Below are 17,206 nucleotides of genomic sequence, written 5' to 3' on the forward strand. Positions count from 1 at the left end.
TCTGGAAAAAAAAGTTATCGAAGACTGTCATAAGAGGCATTCCTACTCCCCTTGTCTTATATAACATGGGATGCCTTTGGTCTAGTAGTTAAGGCACCAGGCCAGAAACTAGGAGTCTGTGAATTCTAGTCTCATCTGAGGTATGAAAGTCAACTGAGAGAGTTTTGGTCTGTCTTTCTCTCTCATCCAAGCCACCTCACAGGGTTCTTGTTACGCAGCAAACAGGATGAGGAAGGAATATTAAGTATATTCACCGCTTTTAGTCATTTATCAATATAATAAATGCCATAAATAAATGTCTTTTCTAGGATAAGATATTGCTAAAATGTTTGATTCAGAACTTTTGTTTGATCCCCATACTGATTTAATAAAGGAACAAATTAATCAAATGCACAGAATTCATTAAAACTCATACAAACTTACTTATATTTATTTAATCTGATTTTAGTCCTATAAAAATTAAGAGTCATACATTATTAAATCTTTATATGGAGACTATACTGGATTATGCGCAAGTTCTTTAAGATCCTCAAGGCCACTTACACACACCTGGGGTTGCCCATGTGCTTTTTTTGGGGAGGAATGTTACTAGTCCTTCATGAATTAACTAAAGAACTAAATGCAGTCTTCCTAAGTATTACAGTCTCTAAATGATCACAATGAAAAAGTAAGGTTAGCAGTTTCATAATTTAATGAAAAAAGTATTGTAAAAAGGAGACGTCTGAAAAAGATAGTCCATTTTTTTAAAAAAACTGAATTTGGGTATGCATATGTGTCAAAACAAGAAAACAAATTAAAAGGTAACACTGCAAAGTTAGCTACTGAACATTTTGTGAAAACTAGCAATTAGATTTTGGAGAAGATACTTGAAATTATGAAGTTAAAAGGTCCTTCATGTATCTATGAAAATCATATAAAAGTATTAGGAAGAACACTATTGCCTGATGAGATTTATTTTAAACCATCAACCTAAAATTTGCAAAACAGTTGTAGCTTGCAGAAGCACCATTTCTTTCTTTTTCTCAAGCATGAGTCATGAATTGTAATGTTTTCTCCCCCTGACTGCTGAAAAAAATGTATCCCAATTTAGTCAGAACCAGTATGAAGAGAAATGAATTTTCTAGCACCATTCTGAATGGCTCAAAACACAAAGGCTACCTTTTCTCAAACTTAAAACAAAATACAATTGCATATTTACACTAAAGGAAATGCCTTAAAAATACAACTTTTTAAAGACAAAAAATAGATACAAAAGCTGACAAAGCAATTTTAAATATGCCTAAAACAAAAAAGTACAGACCTGCCAAAATTTATTATATAACTTTCATGAGTCAATTTATTCTTCCTAAGTAAATTGAATAGTATTAAGGCTTTCAAGGACATCAAGGCCCTCATTTGTTGTTATTGGATTCCAAATGTACAGCAATTATTGTTGTTTCACATTATGGCATTACATTACCAAACTAAATATGTGATTGCTCCAAAAATAAAAAAATTATTCTGATTAAAAATCAGAGTGCAGCAATGTATGTAGCAATGAACAAAAGAATAAATTATGTAATGATGTTATGTGTGTGGATTTTATAATATTACAATGTTAGTTTAAAACAAAATTAGCTATGAAGATGTTTGGGAATCAAAAATACTTTATGATTTTTGATTATTTAAACCTAGAATTCAATGTACAGAGACGTTTGCATAAACTGATTTTAAACATTTTGGCTCAGAAATCTGAACATATTTGTTAGCTTACAAAAAATACTAACATGTTGGGAAGGGAATCAAGTTTTAAGAATATATGGGAAAATTTGGCATCACCGGTGATTGCCTGAATATGTTAAAGAAATTAAGTTGTTCTAGTGTTAAACATTATCCACACACCAGCCATTTTTATTGGCTGGCTGCATAACCTATTTTACAGGTGCAATGCACAACAAGTTACTATGTACAAAGGGATTAAAAACAATTTAAAAATACTAGAAGTTAAAAGGTATTTACAGAATACAGCAATTTATAATAGTGAAAAGGAACACAAATTTTAGACATTTACTATTGGGAAAAATCTAGAGGTCAGTGTGTGTTTGGCAGCATTAACTGTGGAGTTTATAAACTTTCCTCAATAGATTAGGAAGATATATGATATATTCTGATGATATATAATGTTTATTTGAAAGTAAGCCCCACTGAGTTAAAATCGGTCCTACTTCTAGGGAGAGGCTCATATAATTTGTTCTAATATTGACTGAGAACATGATTTTTTTTCTAGTAGTCACATGACTCAATTCAGGAAAACACTTTAGCAGACATTATTTCAAATGTGACAATTCTTGGAAAAGCTGAGCTTGAAGTGTTTTCATGAAATGAGAATCTATTGCAGCTGCAACAAGAATTATATAGTCACTTTGTAGATTGTCACAGGATGATGAGCTTTTTGAGTGTCCCCCCCAAAAAAATAGTTGGGGGAGGGGAGGGAGCAATCTCCTCAAAAGAGCAAACCATTGTAGTTTGGAGAAATATTGTCAATTGCTTGTGGACCCTGCACTCTAACCTGGAGATTTCTCAAGGTTTATAATCATTACTCAGATACCCACAAAGTTGAGCTATTTTCATTTTCAGGGATTTCTATCACCTTTGCACTGAACTATGAGAAATTAAGTTTCTTTTTTTTCTATTTTGACAATCTCTACTGAAGTCTTTATTTGGGCTTTCTCGGCCTGAGCTGCTTTTCCTCAGTCTGATCTGCCCTTTATTCTCTTCACTCTCTGCTTCAGAATCACTGAGTTCCAGATCAGGGCAATACCCATCATTTTCTTGATAGGGGGCACTCCCCATTTGATATTCAAAAGTCTGCTTGCCCCACGGACGCTCTCTTACTGAAAACCTTCTTGATGGTTTTTCACACCTGAGATCTTCGGTAGTCCTCACCAAACTGTTGGTTGCTTCTTTGAACGACCTGCTAAAGTGTTCCATGGTGGATTTTCTGAAGGTACTCTGACTAGCCTGGTGGGCTGAGAGTAAAGACTGTTGTTCGTATGTTGTTTGGCTGGAGCTGTCTCGCTGAGTGATATCTCTAACTCTGCTCATTAAGCCATTAGATTTTTCTAATTTAGAATTGTGTTGAATTCTCCCATTCCCAACAGAAGACTGTCCATGCAATGTAGCTTGAAGTGCCAGTGGTTTGCCAGATGATTGCCCAGGATGGAAAAGTTCAGATAAGTTCTCAGACCCAGAATCCTTTGTTACAATTCTAGCTTTTGTAATGCCTTCCAGTAAGCCATTGCTTCTGTTTTCATGCTGAAATCTTGAGTAGGACTTCATATTTGAAATAAACGTTTCCTTGGATAGTGAAATACCTTTTTTATTATAAATCATGACATTGTTATCAGGAGAAAATGTTTTGGTACCAGTTTTTAAGTTGCTTTTGCAATCTCCCAATGATTTTGGCATTTTTAATTTTAAAGTGATTCGAGGAGGAGGGTAGAACAATGTATTGTCTAGTGCACTTGTTAAGGAATGACCTGAAAGAGATAAAGGTAAGAGAGAGATTTAAGATCCAACTTTTATCATGAAAACTTGTATAATGTATCCTTTATGAAACTGTTACATATACAGTAGCAACCATACATATTCAAAATGTAAATTACAGTTTTTTTAATTATTTGTTAAATTTATTTGCTGCCTATCTTGCTGTAGGGCTACTCTGAGTGGCCTACAACAATAAAAACATAGAAATTAAAAGTGTAAACATAACAGTAGCAAAGTAATGGAACAATACAATAAACAATGAAAAAGGAAACAATGAGAACAGATCGTATGAAAATAAAAGATGGGCAGGCAAGGAAGCAAGAAGCAAGGGGTGGGATTTGCAATCAATCTGGTAGCCATCTCCACCTCAGTAACCCCCCCTCCCAATTGTACTCCTAAGCCTATCAGCAGAGCCAGGTCTTCAGGCTCTTATGGAAGGATAGGAGAGTAGAAGCACCTTGGAGGATATGGAGTTCCAAATGGTGGGTACTATGGCAGAGAAGGCTGCTCTATTGGATCCCGATAGTCAGGAGTTCATTGATCGACGGGATCTACGGTAGGTCCTCTGCCAGCACAAATGGGGCAGGCTTGTCTTAGTGGGATGAGATGGTTCATCAGGTAGCCTGGACTTATGCCATTAAGGACGTTTTGAAGGTCATAACCGACACCTTGAACTGCATCCAGAACCAGACCAATAGCCAATGAACAGAGGTGTAAAATGGGCATTCTAAGGGCCCCAAAGCCTGCCCCACTGAACAAGCTGAAGCTTCAGAATGGATTTCAAGGGTAGTTCCATACAGAATGCATTGGAGTAATCCAGATGAAAGATGGGGGTGGATCTCTCATTCCCTATCAACACCAATTGGTCTGGCCTTGTCTAGCCTCAACTTGCACAGCTGGCCCAAAAGGAGACCATGGTAGAAGGTATTGAAAGCCACTGAGAGGTCAAGGATAACAAGAATAATTGCACTACCGCCATCTTGCTCATCGCACAGATTGTCCATAAGGGCAACCAAATCTGTCTCTGTTTCACAGCCTTGACTGAAATGGGTTCAGAAAATCTCTTTCATCCAGGACTCTCTGAAACTGCCAAGCAACCTCTTCCTTTACCATCTTCTCTAAAAAGTGAAGATGGGAAACTAGAAAACAGTTGTCCAGATAAGTGGGATTGAATGATAGTTTTTTAAGGAGGACAAACCAAGGCTTCCTTAAAAGGTCCCAGGAATGTCCCTTCCTGCAGTGAGAAATTTATCACTGAATAAACCCACCTGCTGGTCATCATTCTGGAGTTTTCACCCGCCATGAGGGACAAGGATCTAACTGTCAGGTAGTTGCACTGACAGTACAGCCACACTTCCTTAAATCCAACAGGACCAACTGTTCTCAAATTACAGAGCAAGGTATCTCCCTAGGCATCTCATAATGACCTGCACTATGCATGGAAACAAATCTAAGCAATTTTATACAGGGCTTCTGCATAGCCTGAAGATGATAATTGAAACCCACCTGGCCTAGGTGGGGGCATTGTAGAAGCAATAAGAGTAGAGAACTAGTATTGTTTTGTCATTTTTATGAGATAGGTCTTACTAATTCTCTAATGTCCAGCTAGAGTCATCATTCGTTTTTCTCTAGTGGCACTCTAGGCATCTCTTAACCCATTTCAGAATCCTCAGTTCCTCCATGAACTATAGGAAATGATGGATGCAAAGGGTCAAGAGTGGTCACAGGTGCAATCTTGTCCAGAGCCTCAGTGGACTTATGGTTCCAAGCCATTACTAAGGCTTCGGCAGCACTGCACAGCAAATTCTTAAGGATATCCCTCAGTTCCTCCTAGCACCTTTTTGGATCCATCTGTCTCCAAGGGCAGACTGCTTGAATGGGTCCAGTCAGAGTGGGTGGTGTAAGAGAGCCTCAGGGATATCAAGGAGTGATATCATGGTCTTTTTCCTCTCCAAATACTGTTTATTTGCAAGTATTAAAACTGCTTTGTTTTGAGAACACAAATGTAATCCAGAACAAAAAATGTTATTAAAAAAACCTCAAATACTTATGTACTGTTTGTACAATTGAGCGTAGATGCCTGTTGGTATCTGCATATTTTTAAATGGGAAAAACAATACGGTACAATCAAATAAAAGCAAATTATTATACTGTCTGAACCTGATGGTGCACTGCTGCTAGGGGCTGTTAGGGGGCTCACAGACTACCAACCTTTTTCTGATGGTTAACTACTACAACTGCCAGCACAACATTCTTTTTTTCTTTACTCTCCCACTGTCTTTAGTTATGGCTTGCATCACAAGCAAAAGAAAAATCCAAAGGTAACAGTCAACTGCTTTCTTTCTGTTAAGTTCTAGCTTAAAAGCTGAAAGGCTAAAAGGATTGATGCCAATGTGAGTGTCAAAGTCAATTTAATACAATGATTCTGGGGGTAATTTTGCAAAAGGAGAATACAGATTTAGATAAGCTTTGAATAAAAATATTAATTTAAAGAAACAATTAGGGCTAAGCCTGGGAAAAACAGTAGAAGAGCAAGGTAAGATTCAGAGAAAAGGGATGATTCCATATACAGACATGGAATCCTATACAGATTCTTTCTAAAGCAATGCAAGCTTCACCAGATGTCTATTTCCACATTCTAGTATATGCTATAATTATCCAGTTATTTGTACAGTGAATATATTACAATTGCATAAATTGACTATAGCATATAATTATTAGATAACGTATTCTTGTGAAAAAGAATTTTTACGATCCAGTGAAAATACGATTTTAAAGGTTGAGAGATACTAAGATATAGAAAATAAATCTGTTATGCATTCATTACCTGCAGCAATTTCCTGATTAATAAGTTGGACTTGTAAATTGAAGACCTGTTCATGTGCTTTGCTATGAGAAAGTTTTATTTTTTCTCTTCTGCTTACCATGTAGCAAAGATTCCTTACCTACAGAAAACACAAAATCAAGCACCTGAAAAAGCTTGCAAAACATTTTTTTTAAAAACCATTAAGAATAAATTCCTTGACAAAAGTTTATTTCTATCTGTATACTTAAAATTATTTATAAAAATGAAATCTAAAGATTCAAATTATATTGAATTATCTTGGCTTAAAACAATTCTTTTTAGAACTCCAGTTGTAACTAACCATGCGTAAAAAACTGCTTCAACTGACAGTGGACGGTTCCACCACAAAACCGCGTTCGACTAAACCGCACTCGACGAAACTGCGTAGCTGACATCATCAACAGGGCGACAACAGCGCGGAGACAGAAGCACGCTATAAACGCTAAACCTAAAATTAACCCCTAAACCTAAACCTAACCCCCCTAAACCTAATCCTAAACCTAACCCTAAACCTAACCCTTAACCTAACCCTAAACCTAACCCTAACCCTTAACCTAACCCTAAACCTAACCCTTAACCTAACCCTAAAGCTAACCCTAAAGCTAACCCTTACCTTAAGTTGAATCGGCTTGCTTTCAAAGCGCTATTTAAAGCGCCCTTCTTTTTCCGCGCTCGCTGTTGTCGCCCTGTTGATGACGTCAGCGACACGGTTTAATCGGGCACGGCTTAGTCAAGCACGGTTTTGTCGTGCCACGACAGTGGACACCCATCTGGTTACAGAGAACTATAAGGATCTCAGGAAGATAAGTTTCCTTTATAATCTTTACATCTTATCTTGCAACTAATGTTGTATAGTTTTATGTTCACCAGAGCACTTTCTTTATGATCTCTTTAAAATACTCCAATTTTTCAAAATATTCCCCTTTATAATTCTATAATCCCATTTTACTCTCCTTTCACATATTACTCTTTTGGATACTTTAAATGTCCACAATGAAAAGATTAGCAGTGGCCATCATGTCGGAGAACCAGGTTAGTCCCTTTCCTGTTTATTGGAGGTAGTTTCTAAAACCAGAGTTAAAAGGGAAGTCTATAACAATCTCATCAATGATATAGTATCTTCCATTTAATTGTTACTCTATCCCTCATTCTCCAGTACAGATTTTTTTTCTTATTGCAACAGCTTCATTTATAACAGCATCAATTACTTACCCTCTCTAAATCCTGTCTTAAATGCATAAACATTCTCATTCGAGTATGAATGCTATCTTCTTTTGGCTGAACCAAGCCATTTTCTTCATCCTCCTTGGGAGGAAATAATGGTTTATTAAAGTTACTCTTCCTTTTTAATTTCCAGTAATTAAAAGTCAAGTCCACAGTGAGCTTAGGAAGCCCCAGTTCTGCTGCAACATCATCTATTCTCACAAGTGAGTAGAACTCTTCCTCCAGTTCCTGAAGTTTTTGGGCACGCAAACTGGTTTTCTCCCTCTCGGATTGTTTCTGGTCTACTGTGTTCTTGAGGTTCTCTGTATCAGACATCAAATTTTGCTTGGTTTTGCTATGCTTTAGACAATATGACTTGAACTTGACTTCATCACCATCATCCAGGATTGTTTTCATTTCTAAGCTATGCTCAAAGGCACATGTGACATGAAAGGCAGTGATACAGCTCTTCACAGAGCACTGTTGAATGAAAACAAATCAAGCATCAACACACTGAAACTCCCCTTAATAAAGCTCTTATGATTATAGGGGCTATTTCAGAAAAAAACTGAAGAAACACTGCTTCCAGCAATGCACTTGTATCTCTCCCCCACCCCCTTGGGCAAACCTTTGACCACTACTGGAATTCCTCCTAAATCGTCTTCCCCAAAACTAGATCACTCTAAACAATTCATCCCTTCCTGGCACACAGTTAGCAACAATTCAAGATTTGAACAGAACTTTTAAGCTCCTTAAAGAAGTTACATGTTTTTCTGTATATGACACAGAGATACAAGAAAAAAGCATGTAGCAACAGTGAAACATATGCACCCATGGAAATGCCAAATTTCTCCTCCATCCCATATCAAATTGGAAACCTTCCACAATCCTACAAATGCCTAACTATCTTGTTTATTGTCCACATTCTTTATCTGAAGACCAAAGATTTCTAAAAGCTGCTTATCAGGGAACAAAATGGCTGCTAAACTTGTATTCTTTCCTCATATTATGAGGAAGATATTTGATACCAATCAGAATGAACTATGCTTAGCTAGTGAACCATTTCAATTTTTTAAGTTCAAACAATACAGCATAGAAATCAGTACATACTTGGATACAAGCACCAGTTTTCACTTTGCATAAACTGCAAACTAAAGCCCATCTACTTGGGGGGATGTGAGACACTTTTGTAATCGGTTCCATCCTTTCTGGACAAGCAATGCTTACCTGCAATGCAAAACAACCAAAACTACTTTATTTTTCTACTTTACCATTTTGCAAAACAAAGAAAACATTTAAACCACAGTAGTAACGCTAATAAGTTAAAATGAAATTAATTAAATTTCTGATAATGTTCCTATGATAGCTAATACAGTAAAAATATAATAAAATACTATAACACTTTGCTCTGAATAGAAGTGATCTATCTATCTATCTATCTATCTATCTATCTATCTATCTATCTATCATAAGCAGTCACAACAGGAAACCTATGGAATAATAATCATGATACAAATAGCGCAATTGCCATACTAGCATCAAACTTCAAAGTATCCAAGGATGGAATTTGTATCATGATATGACCTGCACTGCAAATTTTCAAATTTATGGCTCACTAGGTGTACCATTGGTTATAAAGGAAGTTGAGGTTTTGAGCATCACATGTGTCCAACAAAAGACTAAGCTGGAGAAGACTTCAAGGTGAACCAACTGGACTCATCCTGACCCAGTTTTTTTGCTGATATCTGTCAATTACTTTTAACTAATATCCAACTAATTGGGCAGATTAATAATAAAAAAGATGTCGAAGAAAGGTAATCCTCAAAATGGCAAAGGAAGTACAGCTATGAATTGAAGACAGCTGAGTCAGCACCCTGAACTAGTAGTAAAATGATGGAGAAAGAGGAAAATGTCCCATATTCTCTCTAAGTCCAATCAAATGCAAAAATCAAGAGTTATACTTGTAAGGGTATCTATAATTCAGTTTATATCACTCATAAATTGGTTCCTGATAGCAACAAAAATATTTGATATTGTTTATAATACTTGGCAAATATTTAAGATAAAATAGAGAGGATAGCAAAGTATTATTTGGAAATTAAAATAAAGATGAGTTGGGAAGAAAGGGGTGAGAGTTGAGAGCTCAACATAGCACTCACCTTAACTAGTTAAACAGGGCTGTCAAACTCATGGTTCGTGGGCCGGATGTGTCATGCCCACTCCCAGTTTAGCGAAGGGGAAAAAAGTCCCCATACATCACGTGATCCTGCTGTGACGACGCAAGTTTGACATCCCTGAGTTAAAGGATCTAATTCATCAACTGTGAACTCTATTCTCTTCTGAATAGTGAGGGTGGGGGAGTAAGTGGAAGAGGAGATTGGGGCAGCTGTGAAAGAATAGAGGACGAAAAGGATAGCTAGTCAGAGTAGGATAGTTGTGGTTTCATTGTTGGTAATCTGTTTTGTGGGAATGATAAAGAAAACAAGAATACTAGAAGTATAATGGATGGTTTCATTAAATGATAGGGGATAAACTACAATAAAAAATATAATTAATAAATACTAAAAATCCTTAAATTTAATTGAAGTTGTCTTATAGGAAATATATATCAGAAGAATTATGATAAATATATTGGAAGGAAATTTCTTCCAGAAAGAACTATAGAGGTGGCCATCATAATAAAGCAGAAAATATTCAAAAAGAGAGGGAAGATTTACTTTTATTAAAGGGAAGCTGAACAATTGTGGTTTAAAAAATCTTAAATAAAGTTAACCTGGGAGAATTTTGTTCTAGGAGGTTTAAATATTAATATAGGTACAAATAGAGCATTCAGGAGATTGCAGGCTTTGATGAAAATGCATCAAAGAATGGCTCAAAACTGGAACTTTCTAGATTAACTTTCAGTGAGTAATTATTGCACTAAAGTACGGCGAATTGCTCTTATAAAAAATTGCCAATAATATTCATTGCCAATAATATTGACTTCTTAGCTGAATTTTAACTGTATCTGGAAAGATTATATCAGTTTTATATAAGTTACACTAATAACTTTTGATAAATTGCTGAAATTATTTCTTCCTGCCCTATAGAATATTAAAAATGAAAAATAAAACAAAACAAAAACTAGGGTTCTTGTATCACAGAATCTTCTCCTTGCATATAAACAGTGTAGATAAAAAGACAACATGTAATTAATATAATCATACCTCTGGAATCCAGAGAGCACAACTCACATGTGCCCACTTAGTACCCGTTCTTGTGGCTTTCATAGCTCCACCCCTCTTTGGACACAAGAGACACTGAGGATGTATACCTAAAACACAAGTACGGCAAAGCCAACTCCCCTCAGGAACCTTTAGGATGCCATAGCAAGCCTGGAGATTAAAAAAGAAAACAGTGTTTTATATAAGAAAGAAGTATATATTATTTATCTTTTTATTTACTCTTTTAACCATTATTTACCAATTTAACCACAGCAAATTTTTACACAAACTTATTTTCAAAGTAGAAACACAATGTTCAGAAAAATCACCTTTTCCTTAATAAATTACATTTTATTTTATTCTTAGTGATTAAAACAGAATATCCATCAAGGGCACAGGTGTGGCTTCTCAAAAGAAAAGGAAACTTGGGTAGCAACTTCAGTACCAGCCCTTTTTTCAATTTAAATATATACAAACAAGGAATAGACTATGAATATAAAGAACAATTATTTTTGTAAGTATTATTGATTTAGGAAAGGAGCTTTTTATGACACCTACGGATCTTTTTTACATGTTTACACCATTTTTAAAATAATTTGGGAAAGTACTCTAATTGGTTTTAGGAATAAAGGATCTCAAAAGGACTGTTTATAGATAGTTGCATCAGGAATGTACTATTTTTAACCAGTAGGGGGAACTCTTGGCCAAGCATAAATTTAATAAAGCTGAACATCCCTTTTCATGAGTGTTATTAACAAGGATCATTCTATAGTTTAAAAACTTGTTGCTTTCTGTCCTGTTCTTTTCTCATTGTTCATGAGGTAGAAGAAGATAATTTTCAGAAGATAATTTTCCTTAATAACTTTATGAATTCTTAAAAATATTAATAGAATCAGACCTGGAAATTTAATTCCTTATTCAATGTAAGAATTAATTTAAACCTTCTCCAAGAGATGGCTGTCCAGCCTCTAGTTAAACACAGATATCTCATATGTTCAGCTAAGACTCATTTGGAAATATTCTTCTTTCCTCTATGACAAGCATAAGATTGATCATTACATTGGCTGCATTCAAGATTTGAATGCCCATCAATATAGACATTGCAAATCCAGGCATATCTATTCAGAAATCCTGGGTTATTTCCCAAAGCACATACTTAGAAGATGCATTCAGACTTCCCCCCAACCCTTAAAAAAGGACAAAATCTTGTCTTTTTAGATCTGATCCAGTTGAGAACTCTACTCATCTCCCCTAACATTCACCAGAAAAAATAACAACTATTCAGATCTCATTTTCTGGCAAGAGCTAAAGCAAGACATGGAAGTACTCTACTGCTGATTTCCAGATAATTCCTTCTGTGACTCTTCCCACTTGACCCTTCTCCTTGGGCCTGGAAGTTATGTAATGCTGTTTACAAGTTGCATTGCTAATTTAGTGAGTGACTAATATTAAAATAGGACAAATGACAGCTGAACGTTTGTACATTATTCTGCCACACATTCTGGAATGTGATTGGTAGACAGAGGATGCGGAGTGTGAGGACACTATATGCCAGAGAAGGAATCTTGAACTCAGTGGACCATCCAGTCAGAGGTGCAGCAAAAGGTTACATTGTGGGGAATATTAAAGCAAGATGTTTCTGTATCAGCATATTTTCTATCCTTTCAAGGACAGAAGAAAAAATAATTGGCCTTAAGAGTAAAGGAGTAAATTTCAAATGATATGAGGAAAAGCCATTTGACTCAATTTTAATACTTCTTTACCTCCCACTACATATCAGGGGTGTCAAACTGGCGGCCTGCAGGCCGGATGCTTCATACGCAGGCCATGCCCACCCCAGCTCCACGAAGGGAAAAAAATGTTGTGATACGTCACGTGATGGCAACGTGATGAGGCGATTTTGACACCCACGCCCTGTATGATGACCTGAACTGTAGACTGCACCTAAAGTGATATAACGTGCACAGAGTAGGATGAAATTATTACTTCCAATGATTGAAACCAGCAGTTTTAGTAAGGTAACTGAAAACTGGATTTGAATGCTTTGACACTTTTATTTCTTTTAGTGCCATCTCCTGCTGAAACAGTCAGCAGTAATAAATACAGTTTGTTATTTGATGTTTTTGTCCAAAAACTATACTTTTGCTAAACCATGGATGTAGATTTTTTTTTTTGCTAGGATTTTGGTCATTTTTATATTTTATACATTGTACACTCAACATGTGCTTTCTTGTACAGTAATACTTAGTTCAGAGATTTTATTTATAATAATTACTTTAATTGTCTTCTGATTTATATTTAGTCCACAAATTTTGATTAACATTTGCAAACATTGCTCAATATTTACTAACAAAACAGTATCTGAATAAATTATTACTGTATCTTCTTTTCATGCTTCTGAATCTTCTCTGAAAATAACTTGTACTGTATTTAATGTACGGTATTTAAAGATCAACAATGGCAATGCATATTCTTACCACACATAATATCTGAAACTATTTTCTTCTTTTTCTTCAATTTTAAAAACTGCTCTTTGTTTCTAATATAAATTCATAATGATGCATGTGTCTCTACCATCCAATCCTGTATTTTTCAATATATTTTGTTCTATTAAATTAAATGCATTTTCATACAATTCTCAACACACATAAAAACCCACTTTCATATCTCTACAATTTTACTGGTTTTCATATGCTAAAAAGAACATTCCTGCTATCTAATACATTCCTGAATCCAATTTATGTTATGCTCAGAACAATTTCACATTTCTGAAAAATCCTCTCGTTTATCTTCGGAAGACCATTTAAAAATATGACTTACCAAGGCTATCATAGAGATTTGTTACATTTGTATGTTTGTTTTAGACAGAATAAGTAAACTTAGATATTATATACCCATCTGGAATAATTCCTGTATTGTGTAATATGTTGAATTTTGTAAAGTATCTATCATAATTTTATTACTTATTGAGCCGTTCTATAGTGAGTTAGGTGGCATATACATTTAATAAATAAATATTTAATATTTTTAAATATACAGTATAATTAGACCCTACACTTTTTATTCTTTGTTTGCATGTGTGTGTGTGTGTGTGTGTGTGTGTGTGTGTGTGTGTGTGTGTGTGTGAGAAACATCCTATATCCATGTTCATATAATTATAATCTCATGATGTAAAGTAACAGTGGGGGACTGGGCTGGACAACTGCAACATCCTTTATATGGGGCTGCCCTTGAAGAGCATTTGGAGCAGAATGCAGTGGCAAGGGTAGTTAATGGTGCCAGTTATTCAACATATATCTCACCAGTGCTCTGCAAGTGCACTGGCTTCCAGTGTGGTCACAAATATTGGTCAAGGTGCTGGTAGTTATGTTTAAAGTTTAAAGATGCCTTGGGATTGGGTTACTTATCCAATCTGGCAAGGGACAGGCTCTGGGTACCAACAGCTGAGAAATGTCAGCTAGTGGGGCCCAGATAAGCCTTTTCTGCTATAGTGCCTGCCTTTTGGAACATCTTCCCTCAAAGATCAAATTAGCCCTGACCCTGCTTGCCTTTTGTAAGACTGAAAAGTTGGTTTTGCGTCTTGAGTGTGGAATCCCAGGTGTGTGAGGGAGCTGGTTCTAGTTATGTTAATGGCAGCTGCTATGTATTTCTATGTTTGTATTATGTCTTTTATCCACTTTATTGTAAAATACCCCAAATGTAACCTATATAAAACAGCCAAACAAACAAAGACAACACAATACGGTACAATACAAACAGTTGTTCAAGGTGTATTTCCAGGTATGTAATATATTCACATAGTTTGTGTATACGTAATTTCATTTATTTTTAATGCATATATTTAGCTTCCAATATTTTGTTTCACGACATCAATTTTTCTTTGTACTTCAAATTTTTCTCCTGACTTCTCCTGGTACATTTTTGAATATTTTCACTTGTTTTTTGTTTTTGTTTTTAAAAAATGTGACTCTTCCCCTAGTTCTAAAATTTTGTTTGTCAGAACATCCCTTCTTTTGTGACAATTTTCATCAAGTAAATTTTCCTTCATTTTCTTCATGCTGTTGTTCATATTTTCTATGCTTCATAATAATGTTTATATTTTCTATGATAAATTTTGGATTCCTAGATTTTTCTCTTTTTATTGCTAGTAATTTTTTTGTCCTCTATCAGAGATATTTCCTGATGGCATATTTCATCAGAGTACATTTTTGTTAGTAAGATTTTCTACATATTACTGATACAACATTCTGCTAGTGTTACCGCTAACTGCCCAAAGCTACTGATTCAACAGAGCTTATACTGTACCACTGTATTATACGTAATGGTCATCTGACTACATAACAATATCTCATGTTTCCTTAGCATATTTCCAAAAACCACTTAAAAATCCTTATTCTAAAAAAAAAGGCTGAATGTTGCATTTATATAGGCAAAGAATTAAACCTAACAAACCTGATGCACACAGATGTTACATTTATCACAAAACACCATATCATTTCCATCTTCACTATCAGGAGATCGGCATACATCACAGATTACATCTTCATCATATTCTATACCAAGCCCTTCTTCTGTTTCAATGGCATGGTTCATATTCTCATGACAGTGACGTTCCAGGACTTCTACCATTTTCTCCATGGTATTTTCATCAAGTTGCCCATATCCTGCCAAATGGTAAAAATTACCATTAAAAATGGTACACTGAGTATTGCAAGCTAGATGATATATTATTAGTAGAAGATACCCTAATTTTACAGTTCATGTTAACAACTTTATGTATGAAAGAAATTCTAGATCTATATACTACTAAACTATCATTTCTGCAACTATTAACTGGGTGAAATGGATAAAATGTTTTCAACCAAGGTACTTCATATGGGCTAACTTACAGAATGTGTCAAAAATCTGGGACCCATGAAGCCTGTGGAACTGAAATCTGGCAAATTTTATAAAATATGTTATGTTCTAAAAATTATCATACAACAGTTTATGACACGATACAAAATGTCATAAAACATTTCTTGTGTTGTTTGGATGTGCTAAACAATTCAACGTGGACTATTTTCAAGACAGATATATCTCCAAACGTATCCCAACTTTTCCAATGAGGCAGTACAACAGAAGTTCTATTATTATTGAAGGCATTGAGTAATCTGGTAAGGAAATATCTCTGAAAGGATGACTCAACAGATCAGAAGTTATCCAGTATTCTTTAAAACTTTACAAACCTATAATACTGGGAAAGAATGATAGAACCAAATATCAGTGTATGTATATTTTATTTCAGAACATTTGTTACATTATCAAATGTTGAACAAATTATTATTTTGCTTTCTCACCCATTTCAGCAAGTTCCTCATTTACTTCCTGAAGCCAGATGATGTCCATGTCATCCAAGTCATATCGACACATTGATTCTGCCAATTCTAAAATGTTGATGTAGCCAGGTTCAGCAGACTCTTGGCTTGAACAACGGATGTACTTTCTGGGTCGTGTATAAAGTACTTGCTTTACTTTTTCTGCTACAATTCTAAGCAGCAAAACATTACAGTGAGCTACAAATCCTCTGGTGGAAGAATTTTTGAAAATCAAGTAACAATGAAAGGTATTACATTTTTAGGACCCTTAGGTCAAAAGACAGCATGTTCACACTTTTAAATTTTTCATAATATTGTTATTTACCAAAGGATTACCTTATGTTTAATTTATTTGATCACTAACAATTTGTTGGTTCATTCAACCAACAGCAGTAATGGTGCTAGTTGAATGACAATAGTATGCTTAAACAAAAACGTAACATAAGCAAAATCAAAGCTGAATAACCATAAAAAAGTACTTCCTAAAAATCTGGCTTGAATTATGTCCATTGAATATATACAAAAACATTAGTTCAGCTCTGAAATAATAAAATACATAAAATAAAGGATAATGATCTGGTGTTGGTATGTCCTAACATCTAGAATTGTTAATCTGTTAAAATGTCATCTGCCAAAATAGAACTACCCTGGCATGCCCAGATGAAATGAAATTAAGACTAGCATTCAGAGATATTTTGGATATGACTGCAGAGCAAAGTGGTTACAAAGATGATTTTTTAGACATCCATAGGCAACATGCAGTAACAAGGTGTTTGGAAGAAAGGGAGCCAACAATCCAAAGATATATTTTTTTTTGGAAGAACCAGAAATTCTATCTGACCTAAAAACCATTGAAAAAAAGACCTGCTTAAGTAAACTGTATAAATTGCTGCAGTCAGTTCTGTTTATCAGACAGCACTTCTCAGCACTCCCTCTGAATTAAAATTTCAAAACTGCCTTCATTTATTTTTTATTATTTTCTTCATATTAAAAATTGAAGCAATACATGTTTTATTTCTACAAAATGGAATTTATTGCAGCTGATAACCATCATAGGATAGTACAATGTTAAT

At 35.1% G+C, this 17,206-nt stretch overlaps 1 protein-coding gene across 3 annotated transcripts in view; it reads right to left on the reverse strand.

Annotated features, from left to right (window-relative positions):
• Nucleotides 1–2,268: 2,268 nt before the first annotated feature.
• Nucleotides 2,269–17,206, reverse strand: part of JADE3 (jade family PHD finger 3) — a 31,948-nt gene continuing 17,010 nt past the window's right edge. For all 3 annotated transcript variants that reach the window (XM_032226396.1, XM_032226397.1, XM_032226395.1), the window contains exons 5-11: nt 16,116–16,306; nt 15,229–15,440; nt 10,780–10,947; nt 8,684–8,800; nt 7,583–8,053; nt 6,353–6,470; nt 2,269–3,518 (exon numbers count right to left, since the gene is read on the reverse strand). In XM_032226396.1, coding sequence (XP_032082287.1) covers nt 2,626–3,518; nt 6,353–6,470; nt 7,583–8,053; nt 8,684–8,800; nt 10,780–10,947; nt 15,229–15,440; nt 16,116–16,306 — 2,170 coding nt within the window. In that variant the 3' untranslated portion in view covers nt 2,269–2,625. The remainder of the gene's footprint in view (nt 3,519–6,352; nt 6,471–7,582; nt 8,054–8,683; nt 8,801–10,779; nt 10,948–15,228; nt 15,441–16,115; nt 16,307–17,206) is intronic.

The sequence above is a fragment of the Thamnophis elegans genome, chromosome 11 (genome assembly GCF_009769535.1).
Source record: "Thamnophis elegans isolate rThaEle1 chromosome 11, rThaEle1.pri, whole genome shotgun sequence".
Taxonomy (NCBI): domain Eukaryota; kingdom Metazoa; phylum Chordata; class Lepidosauria; order Squamata; family Colubridae; genus Thamnophis; species Thamnophis elegans.